Genomic DNA, 16847 nt, shown 5'->3' on the forward strand with positions numbered 1-16847 from the left:
CTTATATAAATACAAGACCACTGTGGTGATTCGGCCATCTTTGTTGTCCCTTTTCTCCCTCATGTTAGTGTCAAATAGAATACCTACAACTAGTCACGAAATCCCCAGAGTTGCCTTTGCTACTAGGATGTTATAGTGGTGCGAGCTTACACTGATATCGTCTCTTCATCCAACCTGACATTCTCTCTGGAAGACTTGATGATGTTGACAAAGTTGTTATTTGCACTTGCCGCAATACTGCGTGTGCCTGGCTATACGTGAGGCGTGTCTCATGGTGTATATGCTGTGCATGATTCGTTGCGTGTGCTTTCAGAGGACTGGTTTCCACTCTTGAGTCCCGCTTCTATAACAGTCGGCTGGAGCACGTGTCCTCATGTTCCGTCAAAATAACTTTCAACCGGAATTTGTAGCCTGCCTCAAGCTCTTCATTCTATAGTTCATTCATACATCATACTTGGAGAATTCCGTCTAGTCATTACGAATATGGGATAAATGTTCAAAAAATAAAATCACAAACTGACGAGTTTAGTTAAATGAGAATGAAAGTCACATATCAAATTTAATAAAAATAATTTGCCTTCCATATTTATTTAATAAAAAACAAAGATCCCTCAACTGAGGAAGCTGCACCACCTGACGTCGCACACCAAATAATAAATTTCAGAAAATATATTGTTGACTTCCACAGGAAAGATCCAGTGGGCCCGGAGCTTGTTCCTGCATCTGGAGGAGCCCATGATGTTCTTCAAAGATCATCCTGTTCTGCTGAAGATGCCTGAGGGGAAGGAGGCGGTGAGGAGGTACAACCGTTTAGGGAGGACTCTGGTGCAGTACGAGCTGGCTTACTACGATGCCTGGCGGAAGCAGAGTGTGGGTCCTGCTACCTTCTTCACTTTCTAATATATTATTAAACCACATTATATGGCTGTAATCATGTAATATTCACTCCAAAAAATCATAATTTCCTTAAAATTCAGTATCTAATATTGGATGTTAAACTCTCACTAAAGAGGAGAAAATGGTTAGGATTTGCAGTTCATTCGAATTATTCAAGGGAAAACCAGTCAACCTGTAGATACCCTTCGGTTACCTTGCGATGATTCCGGGGGTCAAGGTGCCCGCGACCCGGTCTCTGACCAACCCTCCTGATTGAAGGACTGGTAAACTAGGCTGTTGGACGCGGCTGCTCGTAGCCTGACATATAAATCATAGCCGGGTTGATTAGGAATCCTTTGGAGGTATTTATCGAGTTATGTCTTTAACACTGTGAGGGGTCGGCCAGTTATGCCCCTTATGTGTAGTGAAGCGTGTTGAACAGACTCGGGCCTCTGATGTTGATAGAGTTCTCTCTCAGATCACCTATTGCACTTCTGATTTTCATCTGGGGAATTCTGCACATCATGCCATGCCTTCTGGTATCATGTGATGTTATTTATGTGTGCAGATTTGGGACTAGCCCCTCCAATATCCTCCATGTGTATATTATTATGAATCTCTCCCGCCTGCACTCTAGAGAATACAGATTTAGGCTATTTTTCAGTCCCAGTAATTTAAATGATTTCCTGAGTGGATTCTAGCAGTAAAGGATCTCTGCACGCTCTCCAGTCAGTAATTCCTCCAGCTTTGAAAGAGGCTGATATTGTGCAACAGTATTCCAGTCTAGAGAGTATTAGGGTCTTAAAAAGTATCTTCATTGGAACTTCATCCCTTGTTTGAAAGGTTCGTGTTATCTAACCTGTCCTTTTTCTTGCAGTTGTGACGGCTACTTTATTGTGTTCTTCAAAGGTAAAGTCTTCTTCCATGATTACATCCAAATCCGTTAAATTCCTTTAATGCATTATAGTAAGATTTGACTGCGTTTCGTACGTTGTTTCCGTTTTTATATGTTCATTTTTTGCATAGTGCAGGACCTGGAACTTACATTCATTAAATACCATATTATTTTCTTCGGCCCATTCTCTCCCTTTCCAACCCATTGTCGTCTGTGAGATTTTACTTTGTATCTAGTCAAGTTCCCTTCATTGTAGGGCAAAATATAGGAGGCAGTACTCTTTGAAGATATGACGTAAAGACACTTTCGCATCAATAACAAATTTATTCAACAAAACCTATTGATTAATACACAACAACAACAATTTAACGCTACGTTAATTCCCGAGTGTCACTTCACAGCTACACAATGTCAGCCGCAGCAGGCAACCTGTCCCCGCCACTCTGTCTGACAATCGACCTCGTCTCAGACCCTCTTGCCTGAGCAAGAATAAAACAAAGTGAACTAACTAAACATTAGTATTCACTCGGACTCGATTGCAATCATCATTTGCAATACAAATAATTGACAAATAACAATCAGATCAATGCGAGACTTGTCACTAAGACAATCTCCAATAAATCAATTTAATTAGGCTAACGCACGTATCTTGGACGGCAATTAAATCAAATACAGTTAAGTAATTACGTTAGTACCTCTGTCACACAGACAAGAACAACCAATTATAATAAAATGTAAAATTAATTACATTTATTATGTTAGTTAATTGCAGTAATAAATTACGTTAATTACTGCCACTCGGTTATCAATCAAAGGTAATTTATGTTAAACACACCCACCTCCCTATTCAGCCCGTTGTTGCCGTGAGAGGTTTGGTGGGCGGCTGCTGGAGTGTGATGCTCCATTGGACAGTCCTCTATCCTTTTGCATCATTGCAACCATTTCAAGGCCTTGGAATCCAACACTGTTACGGCCCTCTTGGGTCGCAACTGGGTTCTTTCTCTGATGTAAGTAGAGTTTGGGTATCCGGTCCCAAGCTAGTAGTGGCTTTCAAGGGATGTAATCCGTAACGCAAGTAAATAAAAGGGGAAGGGAAATAAAGGCAAAAACTTAATAATATAATTAACACCGTCACCATAAATACTATATAAACGATTACACGGGGGGAGGGGGGGGGTATAAACACTAGAATACACAACGTTGTCTTCTTCTGAAGACTCTGGACGTTCACGGTGCTCACGATGCTAAGCTCTTGGTGCTCTTGTGGCCTCACTATGAATCCTTCGATCCTCTTGAGTCTACCCTGGCCACAGGCCAGCCAAATCACAGTTCCACTGGGGGCACCGTCGTGGAGGCCATCAACCACAAGTCCAGCCGGTAGCTGGCAGGTTCCAATCAGCGACGCTGGTTAGGCCACTCCACGATCGATACTAAGGTCGCGAACCCTAGTCAGGAGCCTCGTGTGATCCCACAGACCACTCTCCTCGCCACAACACCCCAGTGGTTAAGCATCTCCACCAGTCAGTCCCGGGTACTACAATCCCTCAACTGCCACGTCACAGGCAGGGTAACACCACAGTGTTCATCCGGGGGGGCGACTCACAGCTACTGCAGCAAACACTTGGAGACAAGACGACTGCCTTGGGTAGACTGATCCAACGTTCATTACAGCAGTCCCAAGTCGACTCTGTAATCAGACACGTCATCAGTACTAGGGACACTCTAGGGCATGTCACTTACCGGCTCAGACCCAAACGCCCACCTATCCACTCCATAGATGGCGTTGCTGTCTAAGCTCCACCTCACCAGAGGTCAGCAGCGGCTGTGTTATGAGCTGATTAGGACGGGAAACTAGCCCTTGTGGCCAGTATATCTCGTCCTCACTAGGTGGCGTCGTCCTTTTGGAGGGGGTTTCGGGAGCTGACCCACAGATGGTGCGGTCGTCACTGCTCCGTGCTCAGACGCTGGATTCGGGTCCGTAACAAACACCTCCACCACCTCGCCTTCTCCTTTGCGTTCTGGGCCAGAGGGTCTGCCTCCTGGTTCTCCGTCTGGTGTTTCCTTCCTTCCCGGTCTTCTTAGTCTCCTGTGCCCTCTTTTTCTTCTCACTCCTACTCCTTCTCAGCCCTTCCCGTCTGTCTTTTGGCGCTCCTCACTGCCTGTTTGTTTGAATCCTCAGGAACCCTCGAGGGTTCAGTAGAACCCAAGGTTGCAATTCTTTTGACCATTTTATGGCCTGGTTGTCTAGGGAGTATGCCTGGGAATACCATGCACATAGGTTCTAATCCTCATCATGGCTACTGCTGATTTGTTATGGTTTTAATGGTTTCTTTTATAACATTTCTTTGTCGCCTGAAGAAGTCAGAGTACAATCACCTGCATAGGCACCATCCTCGGGTATTATTTTTAGGATGTTTGCAGTGTAGATGTTCCAGCGAGGTGGTCTGATCAAACTGTTCTGAGGTACAGTCGTCTCTATGTTCGTAGAACTCATGATTGTTTATAAAAATCTGATTCATTTTTATATAAAAAAGTACATTGGGTTTAGAAAATGGATGCATCGAGGTTTGTGTGTAACATTCTTGCAAAGCCACTAAGACGCATAGCATTTCGGGCAGGTCTTAAAGCTAAAGGTAGAGCCTTAAGCTGAAGGCAGGTCCTTAAGCTGAAGGCAGGTCCTTAAGCTGAAGGCAGGTCCTTAAGCTAAAGGCAGGTCCTTAAGCTAAAGGCAGGTCCTTAAGCTGAAGGCAGGTCCTTAAGCTGAAGGCAGGTCCTTAAGCTGAAGGCAGGTCCTTAAGCTAAAGGCAGGTCCTTAAGCTGAAGGCAGGTCCTTAAGCTGAAGGCAGGTCCTTAAGCTAAAGGCAGGTCCTTAAGCTGAAGGCAGGTCCTTAAACTGAAGGCAGGTCCATAAGCTAAAGGCAGGTCCTTAAGCTGAAGGCAGGTCCTTAAGCTAAAGGCAGGTCCTTAAGCTGAAGGCAGGTCCTTAAGCTGAAGGCAGGTCCTTAAGTTAAAGGCAGGTCCTTAAGCTGAAGACAGGTCCCTAAGCTAAAGGCAGGACCTAAAGGCAGGTCCCATAAGCTAGAGGTAGAGCCTTAAGCTAATGGCAAGTCCTAAAGCTGATGGCAAGTCCTTAAGCTAAGGGCAGGTCCTTAAGCTAAAGTCAGGTCCTTAAGCTAAAGGCAAGTCCTTAAGCTAAACAAATAACCCCAGCACTCTCGTATAGATTATGGAGTTCTTCCATCTTGCACTCCAGCTTCAGATACACAACAAAATCACACTAATGATATATGTAGAGGTCCATAGTTAAGATGGGAGGGTTGGGAGTACCCAGGTCGAGAGTTCTAATCCCCTCATTGCTCCAATTGATTTATTTATTGATATATCACGTTAGTGGGATTTTCTTGTGTATCGATATATTTTTATTACTACTAATAATGAAATTACTATTATTAATAATAACAATAATAATAAATCTAACAATATTATTATTATAATATGTATTTGCTGAGGTAGACTTTGTGAAGCAGCAAAATCCCTCAGTAAAGGCAGAAAGATTAGAGTGTAAACATGGTGAGAGCTGAGCGTGTATGTGCTGCAGATGACTGACATCCAGAAGTCGCTGCGGTGTACACTGGTGGTAAGGCGACCCGACACCGAGGACCTCTACGTCAACTGGGACCCCAGGATCTCCACCCTCCTTCACGAGGCTACCAAGATTCAGCAGCTGGGCTTCGACGTGCCCTACATGACCCAGCTGCTCCTCAACAGGGCTCCTCTCCTTCTCAAGAAACGCGACATGGTCAAGGTAAGGAAACCGCGGATTATCTATCAGAGGACAGGAATGTATGTGTGTTTATCATTTGTATCTGCCGAATCGAGCTTATTAGCTCTTGGTACCCAGCAATTCTAACCAATTTATTTTCCTCTGTTATGTCTAATACATATATTTCTCTTAAACACACACACACACACACACACACACACACACACACACACACACACACACACACACACACACACACACACACACACACACACACACACACACACACACACACACACACACAGAGATACACAGATACACAGAGAATGACAAGGAGGTGTGTGAAGAACTCAACAAGAGATTCCAGGAGGTCCTTCACAATAGAACAAGGAGAAGCCCCTGCACTAAATGAGGAGGCGGCAAACCAAGCAACCTTGGAGGAATTTGACCTCATCAGTGATGAGGTCAAAAGGTGTCTGCTGGAGCTGGATGTGACAAAGGCTGTTGGGCCTGATAGAATCTCACCATGGATACTAAAGGAAGGTGCAGAAGCACTAAGTGTGCCACTCTCTATGGTGTATAACAGGTCACTGGAAACAGGAGACTTACCAGAAAGTTGGAAGACAGCTAACGTGGTCCCAATATTCAAAAAGGGTGACAGGCAAGAGGCACTGAATTACAGGCCAGTTTCCTTAACTTGTATACCATGCAAGGTGCTGGAGAAGATCGTGAGGAAAAGGCTCGTAGAGCATCTGGAGGGAAATAACTTTGTAACGCACCACCAACATGGGTTCAGAGATGGTAAATCGTGCCTCACAGGTTTAATAGAATTTTATGACCAGGCAACGAAAATTAGGCAGGAAAGAGAAGGGTGGGCCGACTGCATTTTCCTGGATTGCCAAAAAGCCTTTGACACAGTACCCCATAAAAGGCTGTTAAAAAATTTGGAGCAACAGGCAGGAGTAAAAGGGAAGGTGCTCCAGTGGATAAGGGAGTACTTAAGCAACAGGAAACAGCGAGTAACGGTGAGGGGGGAGACATCAGAGTGGCGAGATGTCACCAGCGGAGTCCCACAGGGCTCAGTACTTGGACCCATCCTGTTTCTAATATATGTGAACGATCTTCCAGAGGGTATAGACTCATTCCTCTCGATGTTTGCTGATGATGCAAAAATTATGAGAAGAATCAAGACGGATGAAGATAGACAGAGACTACAGGATGACCTGGATAAACTGGAGGAATGGTCTATAAAATGGCTGCTGAAGTTCAACTCGGGAAAGTGTAAGGTGATGAAATTAGGCGAAGGGAGCAGGAGGCTGAACACAAGGTATCATCTGGGAGGGGAAATCCTGCAAGAATCAAATAGAGAGAAGGATCTAGGGGTTGATATCACACCGAACCTGTCCCCAGAGGCCCACATCAAAAGAATATCATCAGCGGCATATGCTAGACTGGCCAACATAAGAACTGCCTTCAGAAACTTGTGTAAGGAATCTTTCAGAACCCTGTATACCACTTATGTAAGACCAATCCTGGAGTATGCAGCTCCAGCCTGGAGTCCATACCTAGTTAAACACAAGACAAAGTTAGAGAAGATTCAGCGGTATGCCACCAGGCTCGTCCCGGAACTGAGAGGATTGAGCTACGAGGAAAGGCTAAAGGAGCTGAACCTCACATCCCTGGAAAACAGAAGAGTAAGGGGAGACATGATAACCACCTACAAAATTCTCAGGGGAATTGACAGGGTGGACAAAGACAAACTCTTCAGCACGGGTGGGACACGAACAAGGGGACACAGGTGGAAACTTAGTACCCGGATGAGCCACAGAGACGTTAGAAAGAATTTTTTCAGTGTCAGAGTAGTTAATAAATGGAATGCACTAGGAAGTGATGTGGTGGAGGCTGACTCCATACACAGTTTCAAATGTAGATATGATAGAGCCCAGTAGGCTCAGGAATCTGTACACCAGTTGATTGACAGTTGAGAGGCGGGACCAAAGAGCCAAAGCTCAACCCCCGCAAGCACAATTAGGTGAATACACACACACACACACACACACACACACACACACACACACACACACACACACACACACACACACACACACACACACACACACACACACACACACACACAAACAGCCCACAGCAGCTGTCTAACTCCCAGGTACCTATTTACTGAACTCCCAGATGAACAGGCGCACTAGGGTGACAGAACCTCTGTCCATTTGTTTCTGCCTCTGCCAGGGATCGAACCCGGGTTCTTAGGACTACGACCCCAGAGCGCTGTTCAATAAGCCGCGAGCCCCCTAAGGCAGATCCTCGCAGTCCTTGCAAGACTGTACTCACCTAGTTGTGCTTGCGGGGGTTGAGCTTTGGCTCTTTGGTCCCGCCTCTCAACTGTCAATCAACTGGTGTACAGATTCCTGAGTCTACTGGGATCTATCATATCTACATTAGAAACTGTGTATGGAGTCAGCCTCCACCACATCACTGCCTAATGCATTCCATCTGTTAACTACTCTGACACTGAAAAAGTTCCTTCTAACGTCTCTTTGGCTCATGTGGGTACTCAGTTTCCACCTGAGTCTCCTTGTTCGCGTCCCACCAGTGTTGAATAGTTTATTCTTGTTTACTACCCGGTCGAATCCTTTGAGGATTTTGTAGGTTGTGATCATATCTCCCGGGCCCTTGCTCTTCTGTCTTCCAGTGTCGTAAGGTGCATTTCCCGCAGACTTTCCTCGTAACTCATGCCTCTTAGTTCTGGGACTAGTCTAGTGGCATACCTTTGGACTTTTTCCAGCTTCGTCTTGTGCTTGACAAGGTACGGGCTCCATGCTGGGGCCGCATACTCCAGGATTGGTCTTACATATGTGGTGTACAAGATTCTGAATGATTCCTTACACAGGTTCCTGAACGCTGTTCTGATGTTAGCCAGCCTCGCATATGCCGCAGACGTTATTCTTTTTATGTGGGCTTCAGGAGACAGGTTTGGTGTGATATCAACTCCTAGATCTTTCTCTCTGTTCGTTTCATTAAGTACTTCATCTCCTATTCTGTATCCTGTGTCTGGCCTCCTGTTTCCACTGCCTAGTTTCATTACTTTGCATTTACTCGGGTTGAACTTCAACAGCCATTTGTTGGACCATTCACTCAGTCTGTCTAGGTCATCTTGTAGCCTCCTACTATCGTCCTCAGTTTCAATCCTCCTCAAAATTTTTGCATCATCGGCAAACATTGAGAGAAACGATTCTATACCTTCTTGAAGATCATGGGAGCTGCCTCGTATGGGCCAACAGGCCTTCTGCAGTTGCCTTTGTTCTTATGTTCTTATGTTTTGTCTGTGACTGTTGACAGTATAATATATCCACACTGAGTTTGTAATTATACCGTTTGTCATTGTGGTTTCAGCACTTGTTAAACGAGCAGGAGCGAGTGCTGGGTAAAGTGGGGAAGAGCCTGGCTCCCCTGCTGGTGCCCCACGTCACCAAGCTGAAGGAGACGCTCAGCCCACTTCTCACCACTCTCACCTGGTCCTCCATACAGGCCCATAGTTTCTTCGACCATGGCTTCCAGGCTGTGAGGACCTTCGAGGTGCTTATTGACAGGTGAGGAAGACTGGTGTGTTTGTAAAGTTTGTGTCTTATCACGCTCCTAGGGATGTTAGGGGAATATTGGTGGAGATGTCGTTTACATCACACCTGGATGTAACCCAAAGTGCCACAGTCTCTAGGAGGCGTCTGGGCTCCTCTCATTAACACACTCCAGCACAGTGATACTAATTTGTATTCTCCGTCGAGTGCCCTCTCAACTTACAACCAAGGAGGGACGTCTGCTTTTCCTGTACCCACAATATAAACAATAGTCTGCAGCCTCGACCTGGACGTAGGGTAATAGGCCTTGCAGTCAGCACAGCCTATCAGTAACCATTGAGCCACTAGGCCACAAGTATTAAAATATAAATGGGTCCAGGGTAAGTCTCCGTAAAATCCACCAGTTTACTGTGGGCGAACTAATCTACATGCGACCACTTTATATACAACTTTATCTATACACATATACACAACTAGTACCAATCCATTTAGTCAAAGCACAAGTCAAGTAGCTAGATGTCACTAAGTGAAGATCATGGCATAACATTGGTACACTAGGCAATTTAAGACTGGCTATTACGTCACACAGACAAGTCAAACATCTAGATGCCACATCTAGAAGTACACATAACCTAATGACATTGGTACATTAGGCAGCTTAAGACTGGCTGTAAAATTACGAACATGGTGGAAGTTACAAATATATAATCATGAAACTCTAGGATAAACTGATCCACAACAATAATAAGCCATATTAATAATAATAGCCATATGCAATATCATTCATAAGATAACTGGACACACTTCTATGGAAGAAATGATATGTATGCTCGGGATGGGGAGTGCATCTATCGAGAACTGGGGTCGTTGTGGTTGCGAACTCGTTGGAACCAGTAGGTTGGAAGCGTTTGTTTGGGTTTGGGTTTAAATTGTTAGTAGATAGTGGTATGGGAATTGATATGGAGAAAGGAGTTAATAAAAGTATGTGTTTGAGGGGAAAACAAATTGGCAAAATGATCAGGGGAGAGAGAAGGACCTCAAAATAACAATACACTTAGGGGTATATTACACTAACAGTAGAAGTCTAAGAAACAAAATAAACGAGTTAAATGCTCTTATCTGCACAGAAAAAATATATATTATTGCACTTACCGAAACGTGGATGAATGTAGGAAATAGAGAATATCAAATAAATGGATTTAAACTATTTCACACAGATAGATATATTAGACGAGGAGGGGGAGTAGCCATATACGTTAGGGACAATTTGAAATGTAGTCTCAAAGAAGGAATCTAATCTGAGCCACACAGAATCTATTTGGATAGGATTAAACGAAAAAGCAAATAATAGTATAATAGGAGTTATATATAGGCCACCAAATTTAGACAGAATGGAAGCAAAGCATCTATGAGATGAAATATCTAGAGCATCTAGATCTAACAGTATTTATGTCATGGGTGACTTTAATTTTAGTGGAATAAACTGGTTGAACAAAACAGGGAATAATGAAGCAGAAGATTTTCTAGAATTAATTGACGATTGCTTTCTTACGCAACACATAAAGGAACCAACGCGGGAAAAAATAATATTTTAGATTTAGTGTTAACTAACAGGGAAACACAAATTAAGGACATATAAATTAGGGAGTGAGCTAGGGAACAGTTATCACAAAGAAATCAGATTTAGCATAGAATGGAATAGATTTGTAGGAGAAAATTCTGTTAAAGTGCCAGATTTTCGAAAAGCTAATTTCAATAACCTAAGAAATTTATTGGGTCAAATAGATTGGAAAGTCTTGGGTATGTGGTGTGGGCCGGTCTTGGAGCTAGACGTGAACCCAGCGATAGGTGACGTAAAAGGGGTTTTCGATGTGGACTCAAAATATAACCTATTTAAAAATATTCTAAGCGAAGCCCAGGAACGTAGTATACCATATAAATTGAATAGATCGAATACTAATGACCCAAAGTGGATAACAAAGGATCTGAAGAACCTTATAGGTAAAAAGAGAGCGTGGTACAAAAGGATTATGAATGGGGAAGTCAGTTTAGAACAGGAATTCGTACAACTGGTTAGAAATACTAAAAAAGAGATAAGGAAAGCAAAAAGGAACTATGAAGTTCGCATAGCAGAGCAAGCAAAGACAAATCCTAAAGGGTTATTCCAGTTATACCAGACAAAAATTAGGGAAAGGATAGGTCCATTAAAAACTGGGACAGGTCAAATAACAGATAATGATGAAGAGATTGAGAGTCGTTAGGCAGCGAGGCAAGGCCACACCAATTAGTAAGTTGATTTACCGTCTTCAGTCATTGAACCTCTTTTATTGATGAACATTCATATAAATCTGAATATCTATAGCTAGTGTATATATAATTCTTTAGTATATCTCATTATACATTAAGTTGCAAATTTATGGTTCTAGTGACCACATTTATAGTCCTATGTAATTCTCCTCTTTTATCAATCCTGGTATTTCTCCCACACATAACACCACATGTGGTGGGTATGTGGGCCTGCGGGCCGCTCCAAGCAACAGCCTGGTGGACCAAACTCTCACAAGTCAAGCCTGGCCTCGAGCCGGGCTTGGGGAGTAGAAGAACTCCCAGAACCCCATCAACCAGGTATATCATCGAGCACCGCACAACATGTACAGAGGTCAGTAATAATAAGGTGCTTCAATGTTTATTTTGTGACCAGAGTAAACGACATCTTCCACCACCGGATGGAAGGCGTCCTAGCGGCCATGACCAGCGTCAGGCTCTACCTCCTGCCGGATGTCGCGCCCTGGACTCTCGACCTCTTCATTCACAAGACCTGGCTCACCTGCTGCCAGGCTGCTCAGGTAACCTGCCTCACCTGCTATCAGGCTGCTCAGGTAACCTGCCTCACCTGCTACCAGGCTGCTCAAGTAAGTTGCCTCACCTACTGCCAGGCTGCTCAGGTAACCTGCCTCACCTGCTGCCAGGCTGCTCAGGTAAGTTGCCTCACCTACTGCCAGGCTGCTCAGGTAACCTGGCTCACCTGCTGCCAGGCTGCTCAGGTAACCTGGCTCACCTGCTGCCAGGCTGCTCAGGTAACCTGCCTCACCTGCTGCCAGGCTGCTCAGGTAACCTGCCTCACCTGCTGCCAGGCTGCTCAGGTAACCTGCCTCACCTGTTGCCAGGCTGCTCAGGTAACCTGGCTCACCTGCTGCCAGGCTGCTCAGGTAACCTGTCTCACCTGCTGCCAGGCTGCTCAGGTAACCTGGCTCACCTGCTGCCAGGCTGCTCAGGTAACCTGGCTCACCTGCTGCCAGGCTGCTCAGGTAACCTGGCTCACCTGCTGCCAGGCTGGTGAGGATCACTCATCATAACATTAATATTAATCATCGCAGAGAAACACATGTAAGGTTAAGGGGAAGACCATTTATAGTTAGTCATGAAAATAAACTAATGATTTGTATCGAATTATCCCGTCCACTTTTCCTTGCTCTTCTCTCTTATGGACCACCACCGTCCACTTCATCTTCCCCTCCACTTCTCCTTCCCCTAAACTTCACCTTCCGATCCACTTTTATGGATAGCTCACCGCTCACTTCTTCCTGTCCAACCTCTAATGATATATCTTACCAAATGAGGTGTTGGTGCTGCCCTGGCAGGAGCTCAACAGCAGGAGCCGTGTGGTGGAGGACGCCGTGCTGGAGCTCATCGAACTGGTGCTGGTGGGGGTAGAGGGCGGGATACCCGGCAACGACAACACCAGCTTCCTCATTGCTGAAGATCTTGATGATGGAGGCGACCTTGACGACTCTCGCTCAGGTCAGAAAGCTCTCACATCCACCAACATATCTCTCTAATCTTCAAGTATAATAATAAAATCTCCATCTCCAGCATTTCTATCCCCTGCGCCATACCTCCGCTCTTACCTCTTTCATAATACTAATAGTTCATTTGGAATACCATTGCTGTGCCTAATGAAACTGCAAAGTTTAATCTGTTGTCCTAAGTCACCGCCTCTGAATCCTGAGACTACTAATTATCTGATAAGTATTATTTCCTTAGATTATGAAAAGCTTGTTAAGTGAACGAACATGCTCCAAACGTGGTTGAGTGCAGAATAAATGGTCACTGATGGAGTGTTATTCTTGAGAATGGTGCAATCAGCATAAGATGCTCTACCGGACTTTACTTTTGAATTTGAAATTCAAAAAATAAGATACTTTTCAAAATATGATGTAAGAAAACGCAAAATGTTAATGCTCCTGACAAAGTCTTAGCAATGCAGCCATCAAAAAATGTGAAAAATTTTTCGACGAATATTTAAAAAAATGGATGATAAATAGCTTATATGACTAATCTTCAAATTTAATTTGCATTTTTAATTTGTTTAAGTTTCAGAGAATTTGTTTTATTTTATCAATAATTTTGCATAAATGTCAAGTTTTTCAAATCTATAGCAAAATAAATAAGTCATTAAATTATGTGGCAGCTCACTGATAAGCCGGCTATTCCCGGGTCCTCAATTGGTGTATCCGCAAACCAGATAAATTTCTCTGTGTACAGTGGTACACCTGTTCCAGTCTGCCAGTTACTTATTTGTGATCAGAACTCAGTCTAACCCGAGGCAGACATATATAAGATAGAGTGAAACAAAACGCCATGTAAAGAATATAAACCGTTTAATGGAATTAAGAGTACACAGTTCATGGCCTGAAAATGTTTCTATACGGTAATACTCCTCGATGAAAGTCCTTCACAATATGGCAACATCCATCTATATTTCTAGTCAGAATTCACTAGGCTATAACTTACTTTAAAGTTTTCTCATAAAAGTCACAATAACTTCACTTGTGTAACATTTACTTTAACTTCTCATTAACAATACATGGTTAATCTGGATCACCTGCGTTAAAGAACAACACCAAAAATTTACGCTTAGTCTAAAACTGTCATAATCTTAGCCCTTCTTGGCACTACAAATATCTCTATGATCATGAAATAATTAATATACACGTCTTATCAACTAAGGGGGAAGAGGCAGGGAAATTGAATGTACCTTACTGTGGCAATTGTGATTTCTGTGCGTAATGAAGTAAGGGCGAAGAGGGAGAACGGCCTATTGACATACCTCGAGTGCATGGGGGGGGGGGGAGTTCTGTAAAATCCTGATTTGTGCCTCGGAGAGGAAGCAGGATCCAGTAAGTTCAGTAGCACTTCGGTTTCAACTCCTTTTAGCATGTCGTAGCTCAGTCGATTAAGGCAGCGTCTAGGATGCTCTCGGACGTAGGTTCGAATCCTCGTCACGGCCCTTGTGGATTTGTTCATTTGATGCATCATGCAATTATGATTTCTGTGTGTAATGGAGAAAAACTACTAAAAATTATTTTAGCATTTTGCGTATTAGGAGATAAATATTTTCAGGTGTACATATAAATGTCATTAGTTAATTCATTTAGTTTATAGCTTACAATACATTTATGCAATAAAAGTGCTTATTTATGTATAGCTATTACATGAATACTGCGTATACCCTATAATGTTGTATACCAAGCATACTGTGTAAACATAGTATAGTTTCTGTTCATGAATTGGTATAATGTGTCCAGGGCTTCCGACTGCAGCATGCAACAATTGTCAGCGTCCTACATAGTCATGATAGGCAAATGGAAAAATACTTCAGGGCGTGGAAATTACCAGAAAGGCGGATGCACCTACGGTAGCAACTCTTGTAGTGTTGTTTTGACGAGAGATTTTTAGCGCTATTATTATCATTTACTTAGAATCATGTAGTTTCATTGAATTCCGTTTCAATAAATTGATTATCACATATTCATGCTGAATCATTATTAAAATTAAGGGGATAATACAGCGAAAACTGTCGCCAGGAGTACTTCACTAAAGAGAATAACCCTCCACTTTTCACGACACCACAAGGGAGACTATGGCTTCTAACATGTGGCTACCAGATTCAAGCCATGCGGATTGTCACTGAACATAATTTAAAATAATTATAGGTTAAACAAAATTAGACTTTATAGATAATAAGGTGCCTTATTATGACTTAATTTTTTAATTACTCATTTTTTTGTTGCAAATTATGAGAAGTGCACTTACCAGATTTTCATCTTAGAAAATAAGGTGCCTTATTATGACCTTGATGACTTAATTTTTTAAATACTTTTTTTTTACAAATTATGAGAAGTGCACTTACCAGATTTTCTTAATTTTTGTGAATTTAATAGTTCAGCCAGATTGCTTAAATAATTTAAAAAATGTTTACTATTTTTTCGATCATCTGTTTTCTCTTTGTACACATGGAATAGGAAGGTTGTGTATGGGTGAGTGTCTGTGGTGTGATTGCTCACTTCTGGTTTTCCAGGAAGTTGGATAAGGTGGGGAATCTTGAGAACATTGACTTTATCCACAACAGTAAGTCCATCAACATCTTTTTGGCGTTTAAGGTTCCGATGTACTGACCATCTCTTTCTAACTTACCTGGGTTACAAGATCCAAAGCCTAAGACCAATATTTTTGGCCACAGTGTCATCCGCAGGAGGATCGTCCCGGCGGAGCCCTGTGCCTGTAACAGAGGGGCCTTTCGCCACCACACTGGAGCTGCCCACCAAGCCTCTCACACCCCAGGAGAAGGCCGCTAAGAAGAAAAGGGAGACGCGAGAAAAGGTAGAACTTCTAGGTTTTGTATACAATACTTTTGAATCACAACGTGAAGATTGAGGGTGTAGGAGTAGGCGTGATGAACCAATTGCACTCATGCACAGGGAGGCACACGAAAATTTTTTGCCTGCGCACTTCATACAGTACCAACCATCCCTTTATTCCTTAAACCCAACTCATAATAAATATATGGAAATTATCATTGCTGCCAAATGATGCAGCGAATTATGTTTTTGCATCAAATTACAAGGACTGGCAAAACAATGTTATGCCAGATATCAAAATGAAAATGTTTAAATGTGATGTCGACAAGGGCACTTCTAAATATTTCTGAAACCGAAAAATACACATGAAAGGTCTTGAAATATCATAAGAAAACTTACATTATAAGTCTTCTAATGCAATTTTCAAGCATTTCTGATTTTGCTGCTGATCGATTATTGTTAATTTTACTAAATTCCTGTCATTTGAAGGAACTGCAAAATTAATTGGGCAGCTGTGTAAAATAAGACAAAATAATTTAGGAAATGTTTCAGTGGATTAATTTGGATGATTTTGAGATGCAGGTGATTGATTTACAATGCAGCTCAATTTGGATACAAACATTTGCCGACTTAAGATCTGAACTAGATAATATTTAGAGAGACGAGATTAAAACAATTTTAGAAATGTGGTTTTTAAAACCCTGATATTCTGTTCCAGAAACTTTTCATTACCTGAAAAATCTCGCAATGGCAGTATTTACATCAACATATTCATGGGAGTTATTTTGTTCAGTGATGACAAATTGTTAAGTCCAATATAGGAGTAGACTTACTGAGGAAACTAGTGTTCCTTGTGCGGATTTCTAAACAGCCAAACACAATCCTGATATAAAATGTCATCGTTGGTGCAAAAGTCGCATTGAGAGTAAAATAACCTATTTTCTCTTCTTTTATTTGCTTATATTTTATAATATGAACCAAAATCTATAATTATACATTAAAACTTGTTACTTATCAGATAAAATACAATTTATACATTGTTATTTTAAATTTTCTTGTTTAAAACATTAATATTAATA

General features: G+C 42.5%; 1 protein-coding gene across 1 annotated transcript in view; it reads left to right on the plus strand.

The window, feature by feature from the left end:
* LOC123769681 (Dynein heavy chain 1) overlaps positions 1–16847 on the plus strand; it is a 299861-nt gene that overhangs the window by 61730 nt on the left and 221284 nt on the right. The window contains 6 exon segments of the mRNA XM_069308664.1: positions 689–870; positions 5370–5576; positions 8946–9142; positions 11829–11973; positions 12769–12928; positions 15651–15790. Of these exon segments, the coding sequence (XP_069164765.1) occupies positions 689–870; positions 5370–5576; positions 8946–9142; positions 11829–11973; positions 12769–12928; positions 15651–15790 (1031 nt within the window).

The sequence above is a fragment of the Procambarus clarkii genome, chromosome 63, assembly GCF_040958095.1.
Source record: "Procambarus clarkii isolate CNS0578487 chromosome 63, FALCON_Pclarkii_2.0, whole genome shotgun sequence".
NCBI lineage: Eukaryota > Metazoa > Arthropoda > Malacostraca > Decapoda > Cambaridae > Procambarus > Procambarus clarkii.